This window comes from Saccostrea echinata, unplaced genomic scaffold (assembly GCF_033153115.1).
Source record: "Saccostrea echinata isolate AGI-Se365-2 ecotype Australia unplaced genomic scaffold, CSIRO_AGI_Sech_v1 ptg000051l, whole genome shotgun sequence".
NCBI classification, from domain to species: Eukaryota; Metazoa; Mollusca; class Bivalvia; order Ostreida; family Ostreidae; genus Saccostrea; species Saccostrea echinata.
Genome location: NW_026889800.1, coordinates 8,960,001 through 8,986,485, shown reverse-complemented (window position 1 = coordinate 8,986,485; position 26,485 = coordinate 8,960,001). Strand labels below are relative to the sequence as shown.

General features: G+C 33.0%; 1 protein-coding gene across 1 annotated transcript in view; it reads right to left on the bottom strand.

Moving 5' to 3' along the window:
- Positions 1-18,844: 18,844 nt before the first annotated feature.
- LOC133203583 (store-operated calcium entry regulator STIMATE-like) overlaps positions 18,845-26,485 on the bottom strand; it is a 7,652-nt gene continuing 11 nt past the window's right edge. The window contains exons 1-7 of the mRNA XM_061339355.1: positions 26,125-26,485; positions 23,041-23,089; positions 22,797-22,892; positions 21,316-21,437; positions 20,964-21,076; positions 20,510-20,593; positions 18,845-19,964 (exon numbers count right to left, since the gene is read on the bottom strand). The exon at positions 26,125-26,485 is cut by the window's right edge and continues 11 nt beyond it. Coding sequence (XP_061195339.1) covers positions 19,725-19,964; positions 20,510-20,593; positions 20,964-21,076; positions 21,316-21,437; positions 22,797-22,892; positions 23,041-23,089; positions 26,125-26,290 — 870 coding nt within the window. The 5' untranslated portion in view covers positions 26,291-26,485 and the 3' untranslated portion in view covers positions 18,845-19,724. The remainder of the gene's footprint in view (positions 19,965-20,509; positions 20,594-20,963; positions 21,077-21,315; positions 21,438-22,796; positions 22,893-23,040; positions 23,090-26,124) is intronic.

Here is a 26,485-nt window from a genome sequence, read left to right as displayed (position 1 = left end):
TCATGCCAATAGTTTGACTGCTTGGTGTCCAGGAGTAAAGAATTTTTTCAAAGATCGTATTAAATTTGATGTTTTTAGATCCACCTCTCACGTCCCATTGGGGGCATGAATTTCACACCTTTTGTTCCCCTTTATCCATAGATGATATTTGCCAAAATTGGTTGAAAGTTGTTCATCGGTTCCAGAGGAAAAGCTAAAACTGTTAAAATATTATCACACAACGAACGACGGACGACGCACAACGACGTACAATTAAAAACAGATAGTGATTGGTCACCTGAGTGACTCAGGTGACCTAATAAGTAAATGTTCGTGAAATGCTAGTTTAGACAATACTTTAACATGTCTTTGAAAACCAGTGCCGTCATTTATTCTAGGACACTGTTTTTATCTACCATATGTTTTAAATAGAAGGATTTAATTTTTGAAGTCGCAAACTCCTGATAGTATTATACAGTGAGCATGTTTCCAACATATACATCCCTTCCTTAAAAAGTCTGTTTAAGAGAACTGTCACAATATTTCTGTAAATACACCACCCTTATAGTTTTTAAAATGGCATAAAATAATTGACATCGTTTGCTATATCATCAGAAAAGGATTGTACAGTTGGAGATCCTTTGAGGGAGAATGGAACCATAGTTAGCTGCCAAAAAGGATCCGATAACTGCCCCGCCCCTTACAGATGTCGTGGCGGGATACCAGGGCTGGGGCTCAAAGGAGAGTGCTGCAAAGGTACATGTATACGAAAGTGTGTGCGTGTGTGTGTGTATGAGGGAGGGTGGGTGTGTATGTGTGTCATGTTGAATGAATTTTATAATTTTCATAAATTATAATATTTTATCGCATGATCAAAGGGAGATTAATTAATCTTTAGTAGAATTCTTATAGTAATTTTTCTTGATTCAAGAATATAAAGCATAATATCTTTAAAAGAATTTCTTCAGAATTTTTCCTGACTTAAAATATCAACGTTATTTCTTAGATCCGTATACGTTACTGTGCGGCCCGTGCATTAAACTTCAAGAAATTTATTACAAATTTGATGAAGATGGAAGTGAGTTTTATGTTAGTCTCAGCTTCAAATGGAAAAATGAAGACTGCAAAGAATCAGCGATTCGGTTAAAATGGGACCCTTTCGTCAGAGTGTTAGTCGTGGGAAACGACAATAAAACCATTATTGAGAGGGTTTTGAATTGCAGAATGACTGAGGTATACATAGATCCTGATTAAATTTGATGATCTTTTTCATAACGCAAGAACACATAAAGAGAAATTTATTTCACTTTTAATATTATATACGGAAGCGATTATATATCTTGCAGAAAAATAATAAAATGAAATGTCATAATGAACTTAATTTTATTGTAATGAATTATGCAAACCTATTGTCAATTTACGTTATGCGCATTAAAGTTAATTAACTGACTTCAGAAACCATGTGGAAAATACTTCTCTATGAAGATTCCATTACAAGTTTATATTGTTCTGGTAAGTTTATTGATGTAAAATTATAAATTGTTAAATTATATAAAAAAAAATATGCTAAGATTATCTTGAAAAATTATCAATAATTTTCCTCACTATTTTTCAGTTTCATGTCGAGATTACCGGTTCTTCAGGCATCTGCAAACATATTGGTATTTAAACAGTTGCATCTCATTCTAAACAAGCGTATATTTTATCATAAATAATCAAATACAAATGAATCTGACTAGTGGCGTTGTTTTTATAGTGCCCCAAACACACAGAGAGAAAAATCGAAGAAAAAGTTAACAAGTTTAAGCTGTTTGAACTGAGTAACGAAGTCATTGTATATAACGTAATATAAATTTAATATTGATTTACGGTGCAAGATTTATGGAACTTATACAAATGCCTAATACCCCTAGTAACATAAAAAAATCGACTATTTTCCATTTTATTTCAGAAATTGCTAAAGTAACTCCACCGCCATCAAAACCAAGCGTCACCGCATGGTTAACACCACCAACACAACCACCACCTGTTTATATGACGGTGGTAGTGATACTGAGTTCATTGTGTGTGATCGTTGCTCTAACAGTCACTATTTACTTAATGCGCATGCGTTACTGTTTGAGAGCAGGATCTAGGGATGGTGAACCAAATGTAGAACTCAGACCCCTATACCCACACGGTAATTGTGATAAAGTGTAATGTCTACCAATCTCTTGGAAAAATTACTTGTATCAAATGTATAAAATTTCAAAAGTGAAAAGGTATCAAATCTCCAAATTTAGCGAATGTTTTCTTTATTTAATAATTAAAAAAAAAACTCTTAGCAAAATGCAAGAGCAATCACAATTCCAAATTATCGATTCTACATGGTATACCGTCAAAATAAACGTAGATGCTATACTTTTCTGGAACAATTTCCAAAACAAAATTCATTACTACGTCCAAAAATCGAGGCCTGAAGGTAAATTGAACACTTCTGGGGAAAAATAACCTGAATACACTGTATATATGCATGCATGTACATTTATATGGTATTTACGAGCTGTTGAATTAAATGTGAAAATTAAGCTAGCACATATGGAGATTTATGTTTTTGCTTTTCTTTTAATTTTGAAATTGTTTCTTACTGGACTGACCATTTCTGATACTCTACATTTACATTTGTAAAAACATTTCTCTATATACATGTGTTTATTTATTTTTTGAAACAAAAATCTGGACGAATAACTATAAATGTAAAATTTATAGCAGAAAGTCACAAAAATTGCCAAGGAGACCCTCTTGACCGAAATGTATTTGATATTTTTGATGCCATGTTCGTTTACCAGTTTTAATTGTCCAACTATTTTCTAATTTCTAGAAATCAGTGAGTCAACCGAAGACATTTTTGTGGTGTCTCTGCCAGGAATTGGTTTAACAGTGATCGGAGAACTAGAAAATCATACCAGAATACAGTTTCACACCATAGACCAATACCTGGAAGACATCTTCCATAATTCATTACAGTGGATTGACAATGTGGAATTAAAATACAACAATATCGTGTTTTTACTGACAGAAAACCTTGTAAATGATACCGAAGACGATTCAAATCCCCTAAACTTGGTTTCCAAACAACTGTTCCAGAAGTTGCGCAATTCCGTTCTGACCAATAATAAAACGCATTTCTACGTTTATTTAGAACCACCTTCCATCATCGAACGACATTTTCCTTGCATCCGTACCAGGAAAAATAAATATGATTTATCCAGAGGACACATGATCGAATGTCCAGATTTTCGTCATCTTGTGTGTGATCTGCAGGCCCGTAGCAACGGTTTCAGAAGTGGATGGGTTGGGGGTGGGGCAACTTCCCAAATAATCTAACAAGCAAAAAAACAAAACAAAACAAAACGAAACAAAAAAAAAAAAAAAAAAAAAAAACCTAATTCACTAATTAACTGTCCAATTCGTGGAATTTGCCAATGGGCGACCTTACAGCAACAAAAAGTGTGGGTAGGTGGGGGGGGGGGGGAATCAGTATCTAAAGGAAAATTTACTATAACAAAATACTAGACTCAGAAAAAGGGGACGCCCTTTCTCCCCCTCCCCCGCGCGTTCTACGGGCCTGATCTGACAGCTACAATAAATTAAGGTATCGCCTAGTGACGCAAAAGGCTGATCTTACCTCGCTTCATTTTATATAGAATAATAATTGTTTCTCAGCACGGGCCCTTTTAACCGCTAAAATAAATAAAGGGCAATATCACATGTATTTTAACCATAGGATGTTTTAAATAGTGTAGATTTGTAGACTACATGACAGTGTAAGAATATACACGCTTGAAAACTACGTTCTTGCTGTGCTACTAGTAATTGTGTTACATTAAAAGTTTAAATCTAAAGTTTAAACTTATCTATAACTATCTATAGATAAGTTTAAACTTTAGATTTAAACTTTTAATGTAACAATTGTATTGTTAGAAACTTGCTTCTGCATGTACATAACCACAAATTATCATATCTTTGGTAAACTTTCTGAATGATAGCGTTTTTTATTACCATAAAATATACGTAGAAGGCAATGTTTTTTTACTTTTAACATTTTCTAATAAATATTGTAAGATTTTTATCGAATCTATATACTTATAAATTAAGAAATTTTGCAATTTACTCCGAAACGGGTGCACCAGAGTTCTTACTTACTTCTCTAACAATACACTAGATACAAGCTGATGTCCGTAAACTATATTTAGATTTCACTCACATAGTAAGTATCGTACATTAAATTAAAAGTCTACTTTTATTTTCTGTAAACAGCCATGAAATAGCAAAACCGTGAGTACGGTGGCGTTTCCGATTGGCGGATCTAAGATACTGGCAATTTTTAATGAAACTGACAACAAGCAATTGTTTATTTATTTCATAAAACGTCATCACTGAATTATTCAATCAAAACTTGATTTAAATGATATAAAAGAAATCAGTTTGATAACCGATTAAAAGGGAAATGTGCAAATTATTTTCGTCATTCACCGATCTTAATATTGACGGAAGCCTCTAGAACATCATATAGCATCGAGTCCGATGTTAAAAAGAAAAACGAGGCGATCATTAAAAAAAAGGCTTTTGTATGAATGCTCATTGAAATAATGGTATGCCTAAATCATTGATAACACTAGCTTTGAATATATTTACATGTATATATCGAAAGACTATTAAATGTATGTAGTAGGTTTTTCTAATAAATTTATCGGTAAAATTTGTATATATTCCTTACTGAGAGCATCGTGGCAACGAACCCGAAGTACAATTTGTACTTCAAAATAAACTTGCTTACATGAAATGAGAAAATTAATGAATAAGGTATTGTTCAAATACAATTTAAGCTGTGTAAAATGTTGTGCTTTAATCAACACATTTCAGTTTTTTTCTGAATACAGTCATTTGTATCAAATATATACTCGGCCTAAAAGCTAATTTTTACGCAGACTCTGTACTTGGGTCTTGGTTTATAAATATGTATGTACCTTATTGATATGTAAAAAAAAAAGTAAAGTACATTTTTACATGTCAATAAGGTACACACATATTTATAAACCAAGACCCAAGTACCTGTTAATTTTAACCCCCCCCCCCCCCCCCTCCCGTGTACATCAGTAAAATGTGCATATTCGCTGCTTTTATTCTTGACGGAAATGAAATAAGAGCATCTGAAGTACAATATCCATAACATAGTATAACAGGTTTCACAATAAAGGTCAATTAATGAAATTGTTATTTTTCAAGTATTTACAGAAAAGGGGGGAGGGGGGGGTGGAGACGTACATCTACTTCATGCGAGATTTTGAACAAAGTATTTCTTCCTGCTATAAGCCTGTAGGCTGTCAGTACAAACTACAATATATTTTCTGTCGTTAGTGGTATAAATTCAATTCCCCGCGCTTGCGCGGGATTTCATCTAGTATATATATATATTAGGGATGGCAATCGAATACAGAATTGCCAATCGGTTAACCGCAAGACGTTCCGACCGATTAATCGGTTAATCGTATCTAAAATTCTCGAAATATTTCATCCTTGTAAGCTCTATCCTCAAATAAAAAGGCTATAAAGATGTTACATGTAGAAACATTCTGTTTATATTTGGCCGGTACACTATTTATATTTTATTTCATTTTTAATAGGAAAAACAAAAATACGCCATACATGTATATGGCTTTAAAATACTCATGAAACTGCTTGAAGTCTCAGATTCATTTTAAGAAAAAAAAGTTGTCTTATAATCTCATTCTGCATCGTCACAATACTCAAAATTAAGTAAGTGATCTATCGCTTAATTTACGATGTTTGTTTTATAATATAATTAGATAGGTAACTTCACAGGAAAGAAGGGGTAAAACACATTATAATCAGTTCACGATACTCAACGATCATTTAATTAAAATCGTTAAAGAAACACAGGACAGACTAGGTAACGACGGGGTCTTCAAACAACAATTAACATCTCGAAAACTGACCAATTATCCCCGCGATGTCAATCCGGAGAGGATTAATTATCTTCAAATCAGCTTAAATAGATAGGCGAAAATACTAAAAATTTTCAGATATATTTTTGTGGGTTTTTTTACATTGAATTTTTAGGAAATTGTGTTCAAATCGACACAAATTTTATTTCTTTCCGACTAACCGATTACAGATTTTCTAACCGATTACCATCGTTCCGACCGAGTAACCGGTTAACCGATTAGAAATTGCCATCCCTAATATATATAAAGTAAGTAAGTAAGTAAGTAAATGGTTTATTATAGTGACATGTGTTATGTACAATTACAACAACTGTCAACAAATATACATATAATAGGAATTTAAACACCCGGCCCATCGGGCCTATATGTCACTTTTACCGATATAACATTCAATAAGAATACTGTGATATTACGCATTGCGTTTATTATAAATAATAGACTGTCTGTAAGTACAAGCTGAGTATATGAATTTTCCGATTTGTCTTGGGAAATTTACTAAAAGAAATTTGGTTTTGTCTAAATCTGACATATTTATATCAAATGAAGTTGGTTTAAATCCAATACTGGTAAAAAAGATTTCTCTAAAATTTGAATATGATGTACAATGAAGCAAAAAATGGCATTCATCTTCTACACTATTTGAAGAACATAGAGTACAGAGTCTATCAGATAAAGCCTCCCCCTTATACCGTCCTGTTTCTATTCTAATAGGTAATACACCACATCTAAATTGAGCAAGTATAGAACGATGACACTTTGGAATATCCATTGTTACATATTTCTCAGTATGAAAATCAATCTTTACGGCTCGGTAGGTTCTAAGTTTTGGGACGTTTTGGAGATCTTCATTCCATGCATTTAAAAATTTCTGACGAAGTTTTTCTTCCACTATGGTTAAGTTACAGACCATGTGATTTTGGAAATAAATAGACATATCAAGAGATTCAAATAGGAGTTTGACTATATGCGACCAATTTCTGTTGTTTAATAAAGATTGTTCCAGATCCCACAAGAAATTTTTTTTCGTAAGTCTGTCGTCCGGCATTGTAACGAGTCGATTCCAGAGACGTATAAGGAATGAGAGTACCAAATCCCCGGATGAACACATGGTTTTGTTTGTTACACAAAGTAGAGCAGAGTACTGAATGGGTAGGCATTACCTGATTGGCTGAATTCAGGTATGTAATTATCTTCATTTTAAAGTAAAAATATTAATGTTTGAAATAAATGATGGAATGAGGAAATATTATAGAAAGTATAGAAATAGCAGGGGAAGTTGTAGGAGTGGGGGTTGATTTTTGATGTAGAGTGTCATTTACTGCCGATCGCTGTAAGTTGTAAACAAGGGCAATTTTGACCTACAAACGCCATGGGACCCTATATTTTTTTAAGTATATTTTGTAAGTGCTTAGAACAAAGTTTCAAATGATACCAAGGATTTGTCTGAAATTACCATATGTAAGTACTGAGAGGGCCTAAGATTTGTATTGAGTTCTATGGGAAATTAATTGGTACTCTTTTCCCTATATAATATTCACCTGATGACGATAAAATGAAGGGAGCCAACCAACTTCTCCTTGAATAGCTAATATTGGAGTAAATCGATGCACACTAAGAAAGTACCGCAACGCACGATGTTGTACAGATTCAATATTATGATGTTTATCGTAACCCCATACTCCACTGCAGTAGTCCAAAATAGGTTCGACTCCGCTCAGATACATTTTCTCATATGTTTTGAATCCTATTGATTTATTCGTATGTATTTTGGATATAACAGCCCCTAGTGCGCGTCCACCCGATTTTGCAAGATTTTCGCTGTTGTTCTTTAATGTGGAAAATTCATCAAACAATACACCAAGATACTTATAAGATGATGAATAATCAATACGATCTTCTCCTAGGGTGAATACATGGTCACTTCTTTTTCGCTGTTTTTTACGGAAGTGTACTACTTTAGATTTGGTAGAGTTTATACACAGTCTCCACTTCTTACACCAGTTAGAGACAACATTAAGCATTGCGTCCATGTCAGCCTCATTCTGCGGAATCAACGCTATATCATCTGCGTATAGAAGGACGTTCAATTTGTTGGCACCGAATTCAATTCCATTGTTTAAGTTTTTTACTTGTACAGCGAGATCGTTGATGAACAAGGCGAACAGCGTTGGGGAGAGATTATCTCCCTGTCTAACTCCCGACGTACATCCAGTCTATGTAATAGTTACCTAAACGAACACAAGACTCGGTACTCCGATACAAAGATTTCACCGCTTGATAGAAATGCCCATCCACTCCATTTTTAAGTAAACTGTATTCCATCAACTCTCTATCTACCATATCGAATGCTTTTTTTAAATCAATGAAAGTAACAAACGTAGAATTTCTGTTTTTGATTATACTATTTAGGGTAAATACGTGATCTAAACAGGATCTTTCACACCGGAATCCGTTTTGCTCATCGACTAAAAGATCGTTATCGTCAAAGTAAGTCACCAGTCTTTTGTTCAGAATAGAACTGTAAATTTTAGTTACAACAGAGAGAAGGCTTATTCCTCGATATATATATAAGAATTTTATCCAAGACTACTTTCTTGTTATTTATTCCTTTTTTCCCTTTAGTGTGAAAAAGAACTTTCAAAGAAAAAAAAGAATAATTTACCAAGTTCCGATTTGATCGAATTCTTTGAGATTTATTTTCAATAAAATTACTGGTTTTGGATGTCTATACAATTAAGAGTTATTATCCAATTAAAGCTCAATGATATTATAAGTACTCCGTGTCATGCAATGCCTGTCCCTTTAAATATACTTGTACACATGTGTTTTAAGAAGAGCGGACAAAACATTTTTAAAAAATGTTTACATTTTGACCAATTGCTTTAATTGTTTTGACATTGGAATTTCCTCACTGTGATGAATTTATTGAAAAGAGAATGAATTGAAGTTGTCTTAGTACTGGTGTGGATCTAAATATGGCAGGTTTTAAAGTAACCCGCAAGAACTATACCTGGTAAAAAGGTGGGGTCCTTGTGAACAGATACATAATATAAGGTAGGTGTTACGGTGTAAAATATGACCTTTTTGGAAATATCATAAATTACTATGTGAATTAACTTTTCGGAACTTGTGTAAATTGTTATTAAAACTTTTCGTATATTTCCGCAAATGTGTTAAATTCTATAAATTCCGCACAGCCTTAATCCCACCCGAGGCACAATCAGAGATGGACACTTAATACCTTAATTGACTTCTGTTTATATTTATTGACACTTAATCTTTCATCTACTTTAATTCTATTATATCATGTCGCTAAAATGTCATCATTCGCTCAATAATTGTTTAATGCTTGATTTCTTAATACTTATTGTTAATCCTTTTATTTTGTTCTATCATTGTTCAATATGTATGTTTTGTTGTTAAAAATTATAGTCAGTTGGAATCAGACCTTCGGTGCTGATACACCCCAAACTCATGTAAAAGTATGTTCCATGCTGATTCTATATAAAAGTACTAAAACTACAACGCGTGTTGGCTTATTGGAGTTTTATGAATCTGGGTTCAACAATAAGAGGCAAAATCACGGTTGGCCCAGAATCAGAATTTGAGGGACAGATTCATACCGTAAAATAGGTAAAATAGCCATTACTAATGGAGTATATATAGGTACTTATATCCCCTCATTTAAGAAAGCTAAAATATACAAGCGTTCCCTGTTGGAAACCATGTATTTCTGTAGCAAGAAAAAGTATTAGTAATTCCTGCTTTAATTGACTGAGTGGGGTTTAAAGTAGATTATAAAAACATAAACAAGTGTTATATTCTTTTGAATAAGAAAAGCTGGTTCACCTTTCAGTATGTAGGCATATAGAAAGTTAAATAAAAACAACTTGGAAAACTGGTATGAAAATCTCTCGGAAGCTAGGAACCAATCCAGAAATGTCCCTCATTGGATTATCGATATGATTATAACAGTAAATATTAAAACAGTAGAAATGTCCATCTGCAGGCTTTCCTGGTTTTTAATTGTTATGGATGTCACTTTTACAACGGAAAAAATACTACTTCTATTTCTATTCCCAGACCTGGTCGGAATATATTAGCCATGTTGTTGTTACTCCTTACTTCAAGTGTGCTATCATCTGCCCAGATAACTGGAACCACAGAGTCAGGTTTGATAATTCTCTATAATAACTGCTATGTATTCGTTTGATGTCTCGGCCATGGTCTACCTGAACGTATTTCCTGAACATCATTTAGTGTGGATTCTTCATAATTTACACTCTGAATTTCTTTTCCAGTATCTGACTTATAGGCAAAAGATTCATTGTAATTAATCACTTGACATCCTTAAGCAAGATACCACATATAAAACGTTTGCTTTTTTTTTTTTTTTTATCTTTTCTGTTTAAAAATTATTTACTACTTTGTCTTGTTTATCTTTTAGACTCTGTGTCGATACTATGTACTTGCTCAAGAATAAACTTTGCTGAGAGGAAATACGGAGGCACCACGTATGATATTCAAGCAGAAATAACTTTTCAAAATGTTAAATGTAGAAAAACTGCTGAACGCCTTCGGTGGAATCCTACGGCTTCCATTTATGTAGGGAATATTACAACAATCCTGGCCAGCGGCACCATAAAATGCAGTGATTATAAGGTAAATACTTTTACTGTACTTTTTAAATTCTTTGAAAAGGCATTGATATTAATGAATTTAAATACTATTGTACTTATAAAAATATGCAATCCTTTATTTAATTTCAGACTATTTGTCAGAAAAACTTCAGTTTTGCAGCAATTCCTCATAACCAAAGCATCATCGTTTGGGTATTTTCAAATGAGAAAATGATTTAAAGTTACTATTTGATCTTATGACATTTTCTTGTATTTTCGAGATTATACGCGTATGAATCAAACAATTATTTCAATGAAATACGGTTAAAATGAAACATATTTTTTTAATTGATAGATCCAGACTAAAATTGACGATTTCAACTTTTGTCAGCCCATTGGTGAGTAAATCTTTCGAAGTGTTTCGTTTGAAATTCTCTGAATATTTTCTTTCATATTCTTCTTATTACTTTTACAAAATGTGTATGCCGACAAAGTCAGTTTTGCAAAACGTAAACTATGTAATCCTATGAAATCATATATTTTTTTCTATTTCAGTGATGCCAACATTGTCTCTTTCGACTACACCGACTTATAGCCTCCAAACAACAAAGCAAAAGTCTCTACCCAGCACATCATCCTTTCAACCCTCATCACTTGCCTACACGATATTTGTGGCTTTTTTTCTCACAATATTGTTGATTGCATTTGTTGTTTGGTTTTACTTTTATCGAAACAGGCGGGAAGCGAAAACGATGCTAAATATCACTCCCGATGCATCATCTATAGAGAGTTTGATGGAATCTCCGATGAGTATGATTATTTTGTCATGTGATTTTAGAGCATATATGGTTTTTCTCAATCAAAGTTTAAGCAAATGACATATATTACTGTAAACGCATATAAATTAGCGCATTCAAAATTTAGCATAATCTTCCTCTTCGATAATTAGCGTAATCATGATTAGTGCATTTGGAGCTAAGCTTCTATATTTATTTGTTTTGATCAAATATACACGTGTTTTTAATTAGTGGACAAGAAGTAGCGCGGTAAAATAGGATTACCTCTAAAATAAGTACGTTTTCAGTATTCAGAATACTAAAATAAGAAATGTTTTCTTCCAGTTCCAGGGCTTTCACATCAGTTGGATAAAGACCTAGTAGTAGTTGCAATGCCTAATCATGGAGATGCTAGGATTCTACAGCTTTTAAATGAAGTACAGTCCAAGAGTAATGGCCGCCTTGTCATTCCCGAAAAATGTGAAATGGACATTTTTAAAAACAGGGACCTATGGATTTCTAATTGTTTTGAAAAATACCAAAGGTTCCTAGTCATTTTAACCTTGGATCTGGTATCTGATGAAGATGTCAGCTATTCGAGCCCATTTTGCGAGGTCAATAGAATTCTTTTTCAACGTTTGATGTTAAAAGCAAACAATACCGAAGGAAGGACGATGAAAAGAATATTTAGTGTTTTCCTGGATCCGCCTGTTGATATTATGCATTATACTTTTCAAAGTTTGATCGAGTTGACCCATTCTAACCAACAGACCTATGATCTTTCACAAGAAGAGTATTGTCCAAATCAAATTAGCAGGCTTTTGTCTGATCTATTGAATAGTTTGAGTAGTAAATAAATAGTACATGTATATAACGAAAAAGATCCAATGCATCTTTATATAAATATGCATTCATATAGTTATATTCCATAAGCAAAATAGTACTAATCCATTGTTATAGATTTTGATTTCCAACAAGTTAAAAAATAAGGATTAAAGAAATCATTCTTTAAAAACTTTTCAGTTTTTTAACCATTTTATTTACATGCTGTTTTTTGATTTAATATTTATTTATCATCCGGCAATTCTCCTGGCATAATTTTTATTCAGAATTATTTATGAAACAAATTCTGAAATAAAATTAAAATTTCCTGCTGCATGGTTTAATTCAACAAATGGTTATGATATCCAATTCATGCTCATAGAGCTCACTTCAAAGGAAGAACTTCTTCAACATCTACAAATCAAATACTTCCATTATTCAAAACAAATGAGTTTGAATTACCCTACCTAATACTGAATTCCTAATCTCCACAAAAGTCCTTACATACAAAGATACAGGTAGTATACGGCAGGAAATGGTAAATGTCATACCACATGTAAGAAGCCCTTTTTAATACAACAGCAGCTAGAGAAGGAGAAAATTCTTAAGCAGTATCATGCAATAACATGTTCGAAAAGTGATGCTAATCAAATTTGGATACACTTTAAACAACCATTCCTCACGAAAAATTACAGTCCAGCTGTTTGACATTATATAGACAACTAGTTATTCAATAAACATGGAACTCGGAAATTTTCATCATGTATTTTGTGATTGGTCACCTACGTTACAACTTAGTTGAAAATCATTCAGATTCTACAAACATGTACACCAAAGTTGATATTAAATCGTTTTAAGTTCCCCACTAACAGTATCTATATATATGATGTCTGTTTTTCAATCTGTTGGAATTTCCACGCGCACGCAGACTTAAATTTCATTCAGTTTCCATGTAAAAGTTTAATTTTGAATTCTTATAAGCAGAATGTATTCAAAATTAATTTTTTACATGGAAAGATGTTCTGCTGTCGCATTCAGTTTGAATATTTGTTATATGTGTTATCAATTAACAATATTCATTTTTTCCCAGTGAACTCGAAATAAGACACCACAGAGTCTGGTACATCTGTTTCATATACAGAGGTTTTATTAGAAACATTCAGGTATATCGATGACATTTTATCAATTGTGACATGACCCGGCGAGTTTTCCCTTGAAGTCAGCCGTACAATAACTGCGATACAGAACACTTTTAGTGGGCGTTTCTTATGCAAATAAGCAGAAACTGTTCTGTATCTGCAAAATATCAACGATACAGTACGGTTTATTTTTAGCGATGACTGATAACTGAATCCGTATCTTAAATGATATAGACATAAGAATCAATCAAATCGCATGATAGCGCTGTTAGTATTTATTCAAAATTTGAGATGAATTAAGAATAGAATTTTACAACGTAAAGTTACCAGTGGCGGATTCAAAAATTTTAGAAAGGAGGGAGTTTGGGCAGTACACAAATGGTTTTCTTCGAAAAAAAAAATGTCCAAACTGGAAAATCGGGGGTTTCGTGGGGGGGGGGGGGGGTAGATTCATAATCAGGCCTGACACTATCTGTGCGTGATCGTTTCGTGTTTATAAATTAAAAGTGTAATATACAAGTTTAATTTAGCAAACATAATTTACGAAAACCAAAAAAGAAAAAAAAAATCTCGAAAAGGGGGGGGGGGGGGGATACCGACGCGCGCGAGTGAGTGCTGGATCTGCCTTTGGTTCCTCTACATTTTGTTTCAAACATGAAGGTAATATGTCCCCTTTCTTACATCTGTTTATTTCAATTTGGAGCCAAGAATTTTGTATACACATGTATGACGACCGGTCGGTGACATTGTCGGACATTTCTCTCAGAATACAACCTCCCCGAAACATTTTTGCTTCAAATACATTCCCATTTATGATTCTTATGTACCAAAATGTTTTGCACTAAATTCGTAGCTTAGATTTTAAAAAAAGTGAGCAAGAGCGAATTAGAAAGGAAAAAACCTACGCAATCAAATATAAATTAAATTTTTGGGAAAACACATTATATAATGCATCTCCTAATTATAATTATATAAATTGATAGATACCTGCACATCCATTTCAGTTGCGATTGCTAAAAATTGGGTACTAAATCGACTTTCTGCAAAATCATCTGATTAGTTGAGAGATATATACCCAAATACACATGTAAATTAGCGAGGTCATAAGAAAGGTCATGTCACAAGTCATTTAGAATACTCGTTTCCTACTGTATCGGAGATACAGGGCGGGGCCCGGCTCGAGCTATCGCTCTCGCCTTAAGCCCCGCCCTGTATCTCCGATACTAATACTCCGTTATCATCTACATATAGTGTTTATTTCTCCCAACTTATATTCGATACTCAAAAGCATGCTCAATTTTTATATTCTAGGCAGGCTAATGACAGGTAGGTTGATATTACAGGGGTTTCAACAACCTCGTTTAAAGTCAGTATTTTGTAATTTCTTTGGTCGTTATACCAACCTTGTTCCCAAATATAACCCATCATTTGAATGACATATTTCAAAACAACTGCTAGGCTTTTATTTTTATACTTAATTTGACTATGGAATATTCCGTCTTCCTGACCAATACATGGGGCTCACGGCGGGTGTGACCGGTCGACAGGGGATGCTTACTCCTCCTAGGCACCTGATACCATATCTGGAATTTCTAGAGACGGCGTTTTTAACATTGTTCACAGATTTGTATCGTTTGTATTATTTCTTCTTTTTAGACTGATCAGTTCGTTACCGTTCACGGTGACCTACTTTTCAATTGACCTACTTTGAAGTCTCAAGATGCATGAACTGACAAAGTTTGATGATTCTAAGCCAATTAGTTCCTGATATATTTAAAGATAGCCATAAAATTTCAAAATAGGTCACAGTGACCTACTTTTCAGTTGACATTCTCTGAGGACCCATGATGCAACTGACAAAGTTTGACGATCTTAGGTCTTAAAGTGTCCAAAAAATGCTTCTTAAATATTTGAAACTGAATGCCTGCAAAATTTAAAAAGTAGGTCACTCTGACCTCCTTTTTGATAAATGTGTTTTAAGGCCCCAAGATGCATCAACTTACATGGTTTGATGATTTTAAACCTCTCAGTATCTGAAATAATGATCTTAAATGTTTTGAAAATGAATACCGGTAGCCATAAATTAAAAAAGTAGGTCACAGTGACCTATTTTTCAGTTGTCATACTCCAAGGACCTAAGAGTAAGATGCATTAACTGACAAAGTTTGATGATCATAGGCCCTTAATGTCCAAAATATGCCTCTAAATCAATTTGAAAACATTAAATGCCTGCAAAATTCAAAAAGTAGGTCACCATGACTTACTTTTAAGTCAACATGATACAAGGTCCTAAGATGCATCAACTGACAAGATTCTATGATCTTAGTCCTTATAGTAAGCAAAAAAGCAAAATATCAACGTTTTAACAAAACATAATTTTGGGTCAACTTTGAAGTGACCTTCAGAATGCCCTTTGCCCCAGGGTGATGCCTTGAACAAGTTTTGATCTAAAACAAATCCTCATCCTTATGTGTAATCTTGGTGATAATCTGCCCAGTGGTTCTGGAGAAAAAGATTTATTAGCAACCGAGTGAATAATGGAATATTTTAGATAAATTCCTTTTATGAGTTGTGTTCAGCTTTAACAAAGGAGCACAGTTAGAGCCCATTGAAATTCCAATAGATTGTTGGAAAGCCTGGTCTCAGACTACATAAACAGTGATAAAGAGGAACTACAGAATCTCTTTAGTATCAACTTCAGAGTACTTTTGTGTAGAATAAGAATATGTTTTAAGCAGACAATCACAAAAAAATGAAAATCTCTGAGTTCTTGTTTGAACAATATAGCTATAGCAATTTGCTACATTATAGGCATGTAAAAAAAATGGACATCAAACTTCATAACTTAAAACAATTTATTCTTTTTAAAGTCATGTAAACACGCACAGCATATTCAGGTAATTGATAACTTTGATTGAACAAGCTTCAGCTAGGTTATATTTAAAAAAAAAAAGGCTTATGCACAGTCACTTTTAACACTGAACTACATAACCTGTCTGAATGATTTATGCTATTTAATACAGTACAAGTATCTACATTACTTATACAATGTATTTGTACATGCATATGTAAAAATTAAAATGAGTGCAGAAAACAAAACTCAGGCCGAGGACTGATTATTAATACAACAGTTTTAAGAATTATTTTTATTTTAAAGGTCAAAAATCTCAATTAAAAAATATAAATACATGTATAATGGGAAAAGTGTCAATGTACTTATCTACAAATTAATGATATACAGGTACATTGAAAAGGGGGGCATTTTTAAGAATAAATATTGATAATTTTATAACTATTAAATGAATTGTAAAACGAGTGGATTTCTCATTTAAAATTAAAATAATGATTTAAGTCTTAATTACATGTAATAACAAAACATGTTAAGAGTATAACATGTCAAATAAAATTCTGTGCTAATTAAAGTGACTGAAGCATAAATTTAGGAAATGCCCTCTGTATTACTTAGATATGTTTTAAGGTGATAAATATGTTCCAAATCTGAATTAGTATAACATTATACTATTCTCCTTGTTACAATTAAAGTTAAAAGTTTTTTATGTATCACAAATAAGAATACATGCAATAAAACTTATGTAGGTTTTTGACATATATAAATGTAATATATAAATATTGTATCCATTTCAAATGAAAAAAAAATACAAAAATGAATACACAAGTATCATTTATCGTGGATGGAATTCAAAGAGTTAATATTGCAGAAAGTAAAATAAAATAACACATTAAGAAAGAAGAAATTGAAATAGAGATAATTGCTTGAGGCAATTGATATTAAAATGGAATTGCTTCCAACAGAAGTAACACTATTTGAGTGGCAGGTACTATACATAAACATAGACTGAGAATTCAGCTTAAGATCGTTTGCTTGTTTGTCTTTTTCTTGGCAGAAATAGAAAGGAAATAGCCGAATACAAAATAAACTTTTGAATAGGGTGTATGGTAAATTACATTTCATTTGCAAGAACTTTATTGTGTGGAACTTCACTAGATTATATATCTTCAAATGAAAAAAATATTTTCATAAATAATGAAAGAAGTAAAATTTCTACTTAGGATACATAAAAATTACAAGCATATCTGTGAGAAATAAATGTAAATAATGCTTTTGTCATCTCAGATTCACTGATCTTCAACTTAAAAAAAAAACATGAACATGTACAAGTATCATTTTCTGTAACCAAATTACCAGCATTCTTCAAGTAGGGAGTCTTTACCCAGAACTGAGTTACACATAGAGCTTCTATATCAGCTTCAATAGGGAGATAACAGTAATCTATCAAATAAAGTTACGGGGGTCTGATACTTGGCCAAAAGAAATTACTCTAAATTTGAGTATTCTTTTATAAAATTTTTTAATTTGTCTTAAATTTTGTTGCTTATAGTACATTTAATTTTCTTCAATTTCACCTGTATATCCATCTTGTTAAGAAATTGTCAGAATTTCATAAAAATTTCATTACATTTAACTGAAGGACTATTCTGCCTTAGTTAGCTTTCCTGCAAGTGATCCTCAATTTTTAAAGAAATAAATGCAGGATTCAACAATCTGAAACTCTTAAAGTACACTACATGTATTTATAAAAGAAATATACAAAATATACCAAAGATATACAGGTCATGCCTTGGAATAACTTGTTGTGTTCTTATATTCTTCAGGTTTTAAATCAGTGTTAAATATATTTATTTGATGATTATACAGTAAAACTTGGTGACAAGGAAGTCACTGGGACTTTGAATATTTTAGTTAGTGAAATTCTTTAAATCAGTATAAAGAATATGGTAAAATTTAAGTCTCCTACAGAATTAAACAAAAATCCTTCTAACTAAGATTTCCTTATAAGTGGGTTCTTTATAACCTAGTTTTACTGTATACAATCTGAAGGAGTAGGTCAGAAAGTACATGTGATAAATATTTTGTGTCCAAACAATATGTGTATATGTGATTACTGGTGAAATACTGTTGTGTATTAACTTAATAAAAAATATGTAAATTTAATATCATTACTGAGTAGATAAGTGAACATTCTTTATGTATTGAGTTTGTCATAATCACACAGTGAAGACAGAATTGTAGTCTTGTTGACAACTTAAAGAATAAATAATGTACATATACAGTGTCAAGTAGCTTTCTGTTGAAAGTCTTTGTTGATATAAAGACAGCTGATAAATAAATAGATATAGTTTTCACTCACATGTAAATGTACAGTGTATTTCCATGTAGAGAATCATGGTCAATAAATACATACATATATAATTACAGGATTATTCCATATTCAACAATAAAATAGATACAGTTCACACAATAATGTTCATAACACCACACTAAGTACATGTACATCAACAGATTTAACACACCACCAAAACTAAGACCTAGAAAGTTAATCAGAATCCACTGTAAGAACAATGTTCAGCATTTTATACAGATGATGCAGTTTTAAACTACAGTGCAAATAGACAAATTTAAAACAATAATTGTAACATGGATTTCAAGACATGTATTTTATCTTGATATTTTTGAAGGGTACACAGTTGTGCTTATAGATAAAACATGAGAAATGTTTTTGTTTAAAGTCCAAACTTTTTTCCCTAAGAAATTTGACTGGGGAAAAAAATACATTTAAGCATAAACACCATTCTACATGAAACAGTCCAAAAACAGAATAAATATCCAAAATGAGACATGGAAGAATGGCACTAAATAAATATCAATACTATCTGTCCATGAATCACTTTAACATTTCTGTACAGCAAATTCATCTAATTTAAAATCACTACAAAATCAACACCGGCAAATGAAATATGACACCATCAAATCATATGAACTGTTTTGGCAAATTGAAGCACTATAAAATACAAGAAAAAATTGTCTAGTGCTTAGTGGGAAGCCTCTTAGGGAGAATATTGGTGAATGAAACAAGGGACCATAAACTGTTTATTGAGGTAACTTAAAGTTGGCTGGGTTCTTTGTGGGACTGGTGAATGGAATTCCCAAAATTCAAAGGGGGTTGTCAATTAACAGAACCTAGAGGTTGCTTTGCAATTATGGGAAAAAAAATGAAATTAAACACCCACAAGTAGATAAAAAGAAATTTAGTAGTAATTCAGATATGGAAAGAGTTAATTTTGTAACTTTTAAAACACTGGAGATCTAATTTCCCAAATGGTCAAATGCGCATAGGCATTCTACATTAAATACATGTAATAATAAACCCTCAAATTTCATATCTTTGTAAAAAGAACAAATATTTAGGTTACTATTAAAAAATCAACCACATCACATAACAATTCACTACATTCACTTAACAGAAGAACAATGAATCATGGGATTATTTGCCCTCATTTTGTTGAAAAAATCTATTTTTATCATGCTAGTAATTTTTCTGTCCCATCCGTATTTCGATATCGTAGATCTGGTTCATCATCTGTAGAAGCCATTAAATCTGATTCAAAATAATCGTCGCATTTTTCAATTCTGTTGTAGCACCGAGCCTCGTCTTTGTTTCTATTGTATTTTACGCTTGTCTCTACATCACTGACATATATTGTCTTGGTGCCCTTAATTTTTCTTTTCAGGAAGTTGTCTACCACCCAAAAAATAAAAGCCTGAAATACAGGTGAAAAATAAGCTCTGGTAATGTTCACAAGGTAATTCCACTTAAAATAAACATCTTTCACTTTCACAGTGTGAAAAGCTTCATAATCTTCAAAACATGAAAGTCATTATTTGTATTTAAATTACCAACTTTAACATTAAAATACACAAAAATTAATAAACTTTGGAAGAATCATTTTTCACTTAATTGTGTGCTGCTGAAAGAAAAGTTGTATAGTTGTGTCTGTGGTAGTTCATCATTTTAGGAGAATTTGTCACAAAGGAATCTTCAAGGCAATACATTGCTATAATGTAAATATTGTAACAGGAAAGGAAATGTGATGGACCAGACCAGGATTCAAACCCACGGCACCAGAATCTCCGGTCAGGTGCTCTACATGTACCAACCGAGCTATCTGGCCATCGGCTATTGAACCTGCCTTACTACCACAACATTATCAAGTTTATCAATATTGTTCTCCTATGAGAATACAACACCAGCTGGTATTGAAGGAAGTTTTGCACTGTGTTTATATTGTTATTCATTTTTACTTACATTAACCACTAGTGGGACTATGAACATCACAATCACCAGCTCCACTTTGGGGTCCTTAATGGGTGACATTAAAAATTTCCTCACCTATTGATAATAAAGCAACACTCTTATATAATTAAACGGTTATTTATAGTACATATAGCTATACTCATCTCCAATAACTATAACTAAGCATGACTTTTTATAAATGGACACATACAAACAGCTAGACAACGCAGACAGACATAAAAAAAATCTTTAACTTCAGTCACTCAGTTGAGTCCCATCACTTCCTAAATTTTCTATAATTTGATTTGTTTTAAATAAAAAAGTCTGTAATTTTTTTCCCCGTAAATCAGCAACTTTCCTTCATTTTCATAGTCCTCTACATCTTTTACAACACAGCTTTATTTTGAACAGGCACAGTCAGCACAGTTTGATGAACTTACTACAGTATCAAATTTTGTGAAGTTACCTTCTTCCAGAAGTCAAACTGAATCAGAAGTGTCATTAGGATTTTCTCTAGGATCATCACGAGGATATACAGGGCACACTGTCCTACCCAGGTGCTGCATGCGGGGGGATTCCCTACAGCGGAAATATACGGTCTGTGCTTATATTTATCTAATCACGTACACTATATGTCAGGCACTAAGAATGAATAATTCATCACACTCTTTTGCCAGCATCAAATGTGTTCCACATTCTCAATTAAAAATCAACTATTTGTCTACATGATTTCCATTATAAACACATGTATTTTTTTTATTATTATAATTAAAAGTTTGTTGGTTTTACCTTTGTGTACGATATTTATAAACACTTACCATATTCTCCAAACTTAAGTGAATCCCACTTGAGCTTTCGTACAATAACTTGAGTAAGCTTGAGACCAATGTAAATCACAAACAAGCCAATTGTAGAATCCAGTATGAAGCTCACAAAATACCTAAAGAAATGGACACAGGGTGTATCATCTAAATCTATCTCAACAATAAAAATATTTACATGACTGTGCTCAACAAATATAAACCGTATACACTGGTATTAAGTAGAATTTTTAGTGAGATGCAAATCTAGTGATTTATCCCAAAAAATTGGTATATACATGTATTTTTAGCAAGAAGTAATTTTAGCGATTTTACATTAAAAAGAAAGATAGCTATAATAACCTATACGGATCAAATTATTAGCAATATTTAATTTTAGCAAGCTCAAAACCCTCGCTAATAATGCCAAAATTGAATCCTCACTAAAAAGTCTGCTTATATGTAATTTAAAGAGGGCAACATTTTCAATACGCAGGTGAGTTAAGGCTAGGTATAGGCATTTCTATGCAAATAAACTAATTAAAATACCTAAGGACTATATCTATAATACAGAGAAAGTTAAAACTTATTGTCAAATACATACTTGGTACCCACGACATGAGATAGCCAGTACACATTATGACGTCATATTATGACATCATTGTTCTTTACTACACAAAATTATAATGGACATCAACAAAAATGCTTCAGCGCAAGGGCACGCTCTATTTTATTTCACTGAAACAAGGTATATTTAGAAACAAAATATTCCAAAGTTTGCTGGTATTGCTGCACAAATATCAACAGCTCAGTTGTATAATTTCTGTTTGTAAAGTTTTAAGTTGAATAAGGGTAAAACAGTCCGGTATATTAAGTTTCCTCAAATTCCGATCAAATGAGAAAATGCCTAGGATTGTGCAGCAGTTTTATTATTCTATAGAATATTCTTCTTAGCATTACACAATTTTTATGTAAAAATGAATAGGGTAATCCCTTGCGCTGAAGCTGTTTTGCTGATGTGTTATATTATCTCCAGTAGGTAAGATCAGTGACGTCATAATATGAGTCATAATGTGTGCTGGCTATAACATATCAAGGGTACTAAGTATGCATAAGAAAATAAATCAAAACTTTCTCTGAATAATAAATATACCTCTTATGCGTTTTTATTAGCTCATTTGCATAGAAACGCCTATCCCTAGCCATAACTCACATGTGTAGATGAGATTATTTTCTGTAATATAGCAAACACTTGTCCTTTATATAGCATCAGCCTTACATTTGAATTTACTATGTTATAATTTCTATATCTATATAATATTGTTTTAAATGAGTTCATAAAATAATGAGAAAAATTACATGTAGCAAATCACTCAATACAAATATCAGAATTACATTTTTCATCATATGTGTGGCACTTTAAAACAACATGCGTAGCAGTAACATAAAGTATTCTAAATAAGAACAAAGCATTATATATATATATATGAAGAGTGTACCAGGTGCATGGATCTCCCTGAAACATATCTGCTAAGAATACATTTGCAAAATGGATGACAGCGGCCCCAAAGCCTTGCTTGGATGTGTCAAAGAACCTATAATGAATATAAAATTGGTCATGAACATCGGAACAGTATCAAAAACATAAGAGTCTTGAATTGATTTAATCAATTAACGGTACCTGTATTGAAATATTACTTGACAGAGAAACAAAATGATATATGATCATTGCTAATTTTTTACCATATTTTCCAAGGCCGTCTTTCATAAATTGGCTCACAGTATCTTTTCACTGAAATGACAAATGCACACTTTAAAAGACACTTCAAAGCATTTAGAGGAAGAATTAACATGATTAAGAGGAAGGGCAGGGAATCGAAACTGGGATCCCTGCATCCCTGATTGCTCTGATAGAAATTGAATATAAACAAGAGGCCCAAGGGCCTTAACGGTCACCTGAGTACAATACAACAATTTAGAGGATCCATAGAGTATTAAAATGAAATGAAAGGTGAAGCTTTGTTGCCCAAAAGCAAGAAAAATAGGGTGATCAGGATCAACAAAATAATTGGTCTACTACTCATTAACAGTTCATAAATTAGGTTCTAATCTGTTCCCCATTTATCACTATCACCATACAGTATATTAACAAACTATCAGTGCTTTTGTACTATTTTAATTCCTTGTTGTAATCTCTTACATTGGCCTCTCTTGGTCTTTGATGAACATTTAATAAGACAAGTTATTTTTGTCTCATTTTTATTTATCTATTACTTACAAGTCCACATGATCATTAAAACTATGAAAATACTTTTTGTATTATACAATAAAAATTCTTGCATAATTCTCTTATTCTATTAATTTTTCAAGTACATTATTTACAGTGATTAATTATCAAAAGTAAACGGCAAAGGGGAATAACTCCTCTCAGTAGAATGCAAATTAATTGAGCCCTGGCTAGGACCAGAACACTTGACCAAATGGTCCAGATGTTCAAAAATCTGGTAAAAATACCCTTCCTTATTTCAACTTTTACACTTTTTGCCTCTGATATGCCCAAGTGCTGAGAAGATTTTTAAAGAAATAATGCATTTTCACTACAGATTCACTATATTATCAACAGAGCCCCCCCCCCCCCCCCCCCCTTCACCACCGAGAAACACCAGAGCCTCTCACCCTGGAACCAGAAGTTTCAAGTTTGCTCATCATAAGTAATCACTTTGTTTAACTGCTTAACATTAAGGAGCAGACAGGATTATTTGATAGAATTAATGCATTTTCACTACATTATCAACAGCCCCACCCTTATACCAGCACATCTGACCCAGGGGTCATGCAATTCACTACTCTGGAAGAAGCACTCTTGCTCATCATAACTATATACTTAGCTTCTTTGCTTTTTTACCAGAAGCAGAAAAGAATATTTTCAAAGAAATTTTGCTTTTTCACTATATAATCAATGGAGCCCCCCCCCCCCCCCCCCCACCTTTTGACCAGAACCCTTGACCCTGGGGCCATGAAATTCACAATTTTAGAAGAGGCATCCTTGCGTATCATAACAATGTACTTAGTTTGTTTAAATAGTACTCAGGGGCAGAGAAGAAGATTTTCAAAGAAATAATTCACCTTCACTGTAGGAGCTATATAGCCCCACCCTAGCACCAGAACCCCTGTCCCTGGGGCCATGAATTTCACAATTTTGGAAGAGGTGTCCTTGCTTATCATAACAATGTACTTAGTTTGTTTAAATAATACCCAGAAGCAGAGAAGAAGATTTTTTAACATTAATGCATTTTCACTATATAATAAATAGAGCCCCGCCCTAACATCAGAACCCCTGACCCTGGGGCCATGAAATTCACAATTTTGGTAGAGTCACTCTTGCTTATGATAACTATGTATTTAATTTGTTTAAATAATACCCAGGAGTAGAGAAGAAGATTTTCAAAGAAATAATGCACTTTCACTATATGATCTATATAGCCCCACCCTAGCACCAGAACCCCTGATCCTGGGGCCATGAATTTCACAATTTTGGTAGAGTCACCCTTGCTTATCATAACTATGTATTCAATTTGTTTCAATAATACTCAGGAGTAGAGAAGAAGATTTTCAAAGAAATAATGCACTTTCACTATATGATCTATATAGCCCCGCCCTAGCACTAGAACCCCTGACCCTGGGGCCATGAATTTCACAATTTTGGTAGAGGGCTCAATGCTTATTACAATCATGTCAACAGTTTGACTGCTTGATGTCCAGGAGTTAAGAAGAAGATTTTTAAAGATTGCATTAATTTTGATGGTTTTAGCCCCACCCCTCAGGCCCCAGGGGGGCAGGGACCATGAAATTCACAAATTTTGTTCCCCTTCACACATAGATGCCATATGCAAAAATTGGCTGAAATTGGTTCAGCAGTTTCAGAGAAGAAGCTGAAAATGTTCAAATGTTAACACACGACGCACGACGGACGACGACGGACGAAAACAGATAGCAATAGGTCACCTGAGTGACTCAGGTGACCTAAAAATAGATTAAATGCTCATCATTAAAAAATGGCATTTTTTTTTACTTCTATATGGAAATGCAACTAGCATACAAATGATTGACATCATGGTGTAGATAAGTGTGTCCAACCTTTAAACTTCCAAATGTATTGGGTCCAGTAACAAATTTATAACTGCATGCCCTTGCCCTAACAGTTGGAGTGTCAAAATTCTTAAGGAAGAAAATTCTCTACTCCATAAGTTGCAATTTATAACAGTGTAAAACCTGTTTTTAAAATTTTCAAACAGAGGATGGAGATAAGAGTGAAATTTCTGTAAAATAAGTGTCCCGTGTATTCTTGACAGATGTATGGCTGGATATTTGGACTGACATTTTCACCTAATCTAGGGACAGTGTTTCATAATTCATGACTAGAAATTCACATTCCTACTTCGATCAATTTTAGCTTCTATAAGCAAGTCAATATAATGTCATCATGGTCATAATTGTAAAACCATGCTTCTAATGTTATGATATGTCATGTTTTGCTACCTATCTTTTGTGAAGCTATTTATAGAAACACTGAGTAGTGCTATATTATATTCCGTGGAATATAACAAAAGGATGAATATCATGAATTTCCACATGAATAAAGAAGCACAGTCCCAAGTTTGGTGGAGGCTTAAATTAAGTCCATATTTCCATCACAATTTCATACGAGATTATCCCATGTGAAGCAAACTTTAGAGAATATATCGCTATTGAAAATAAAAAAAAATGTATATGAAACATAGAGAATCAGTTTAACAGTTTCTTTTGGCAGAGGTTCATTTTACAAACCTATAAGTGATGTAAATGCTAGGAATGCCAGAACAGCTTGAACCACTAGTCCCAGACCTCCCATCAAATCGCCACTATTACAGTGGTACACTTTAGCTCCACCTATGTTGGTCTCATCAACCAAATCACTGTGTGAGTTATTGTCCACTGTTACGAGCGATGCCATGATGATTGATCAGAGCTGGTCAGTGAGGAAAGAGGAAAATCAAAGGTGTGACCAACGCTTCATTCAATGATTTTAACACAGATTCCCATCCGGAAAAAAAGTTACTATGAGACAGCATTCATTTAAATTGTAGCAAGTTTTTCACTTTCGAAATATTCAATGCTACCTCATAAAATACGGTAAATTACATCTCTT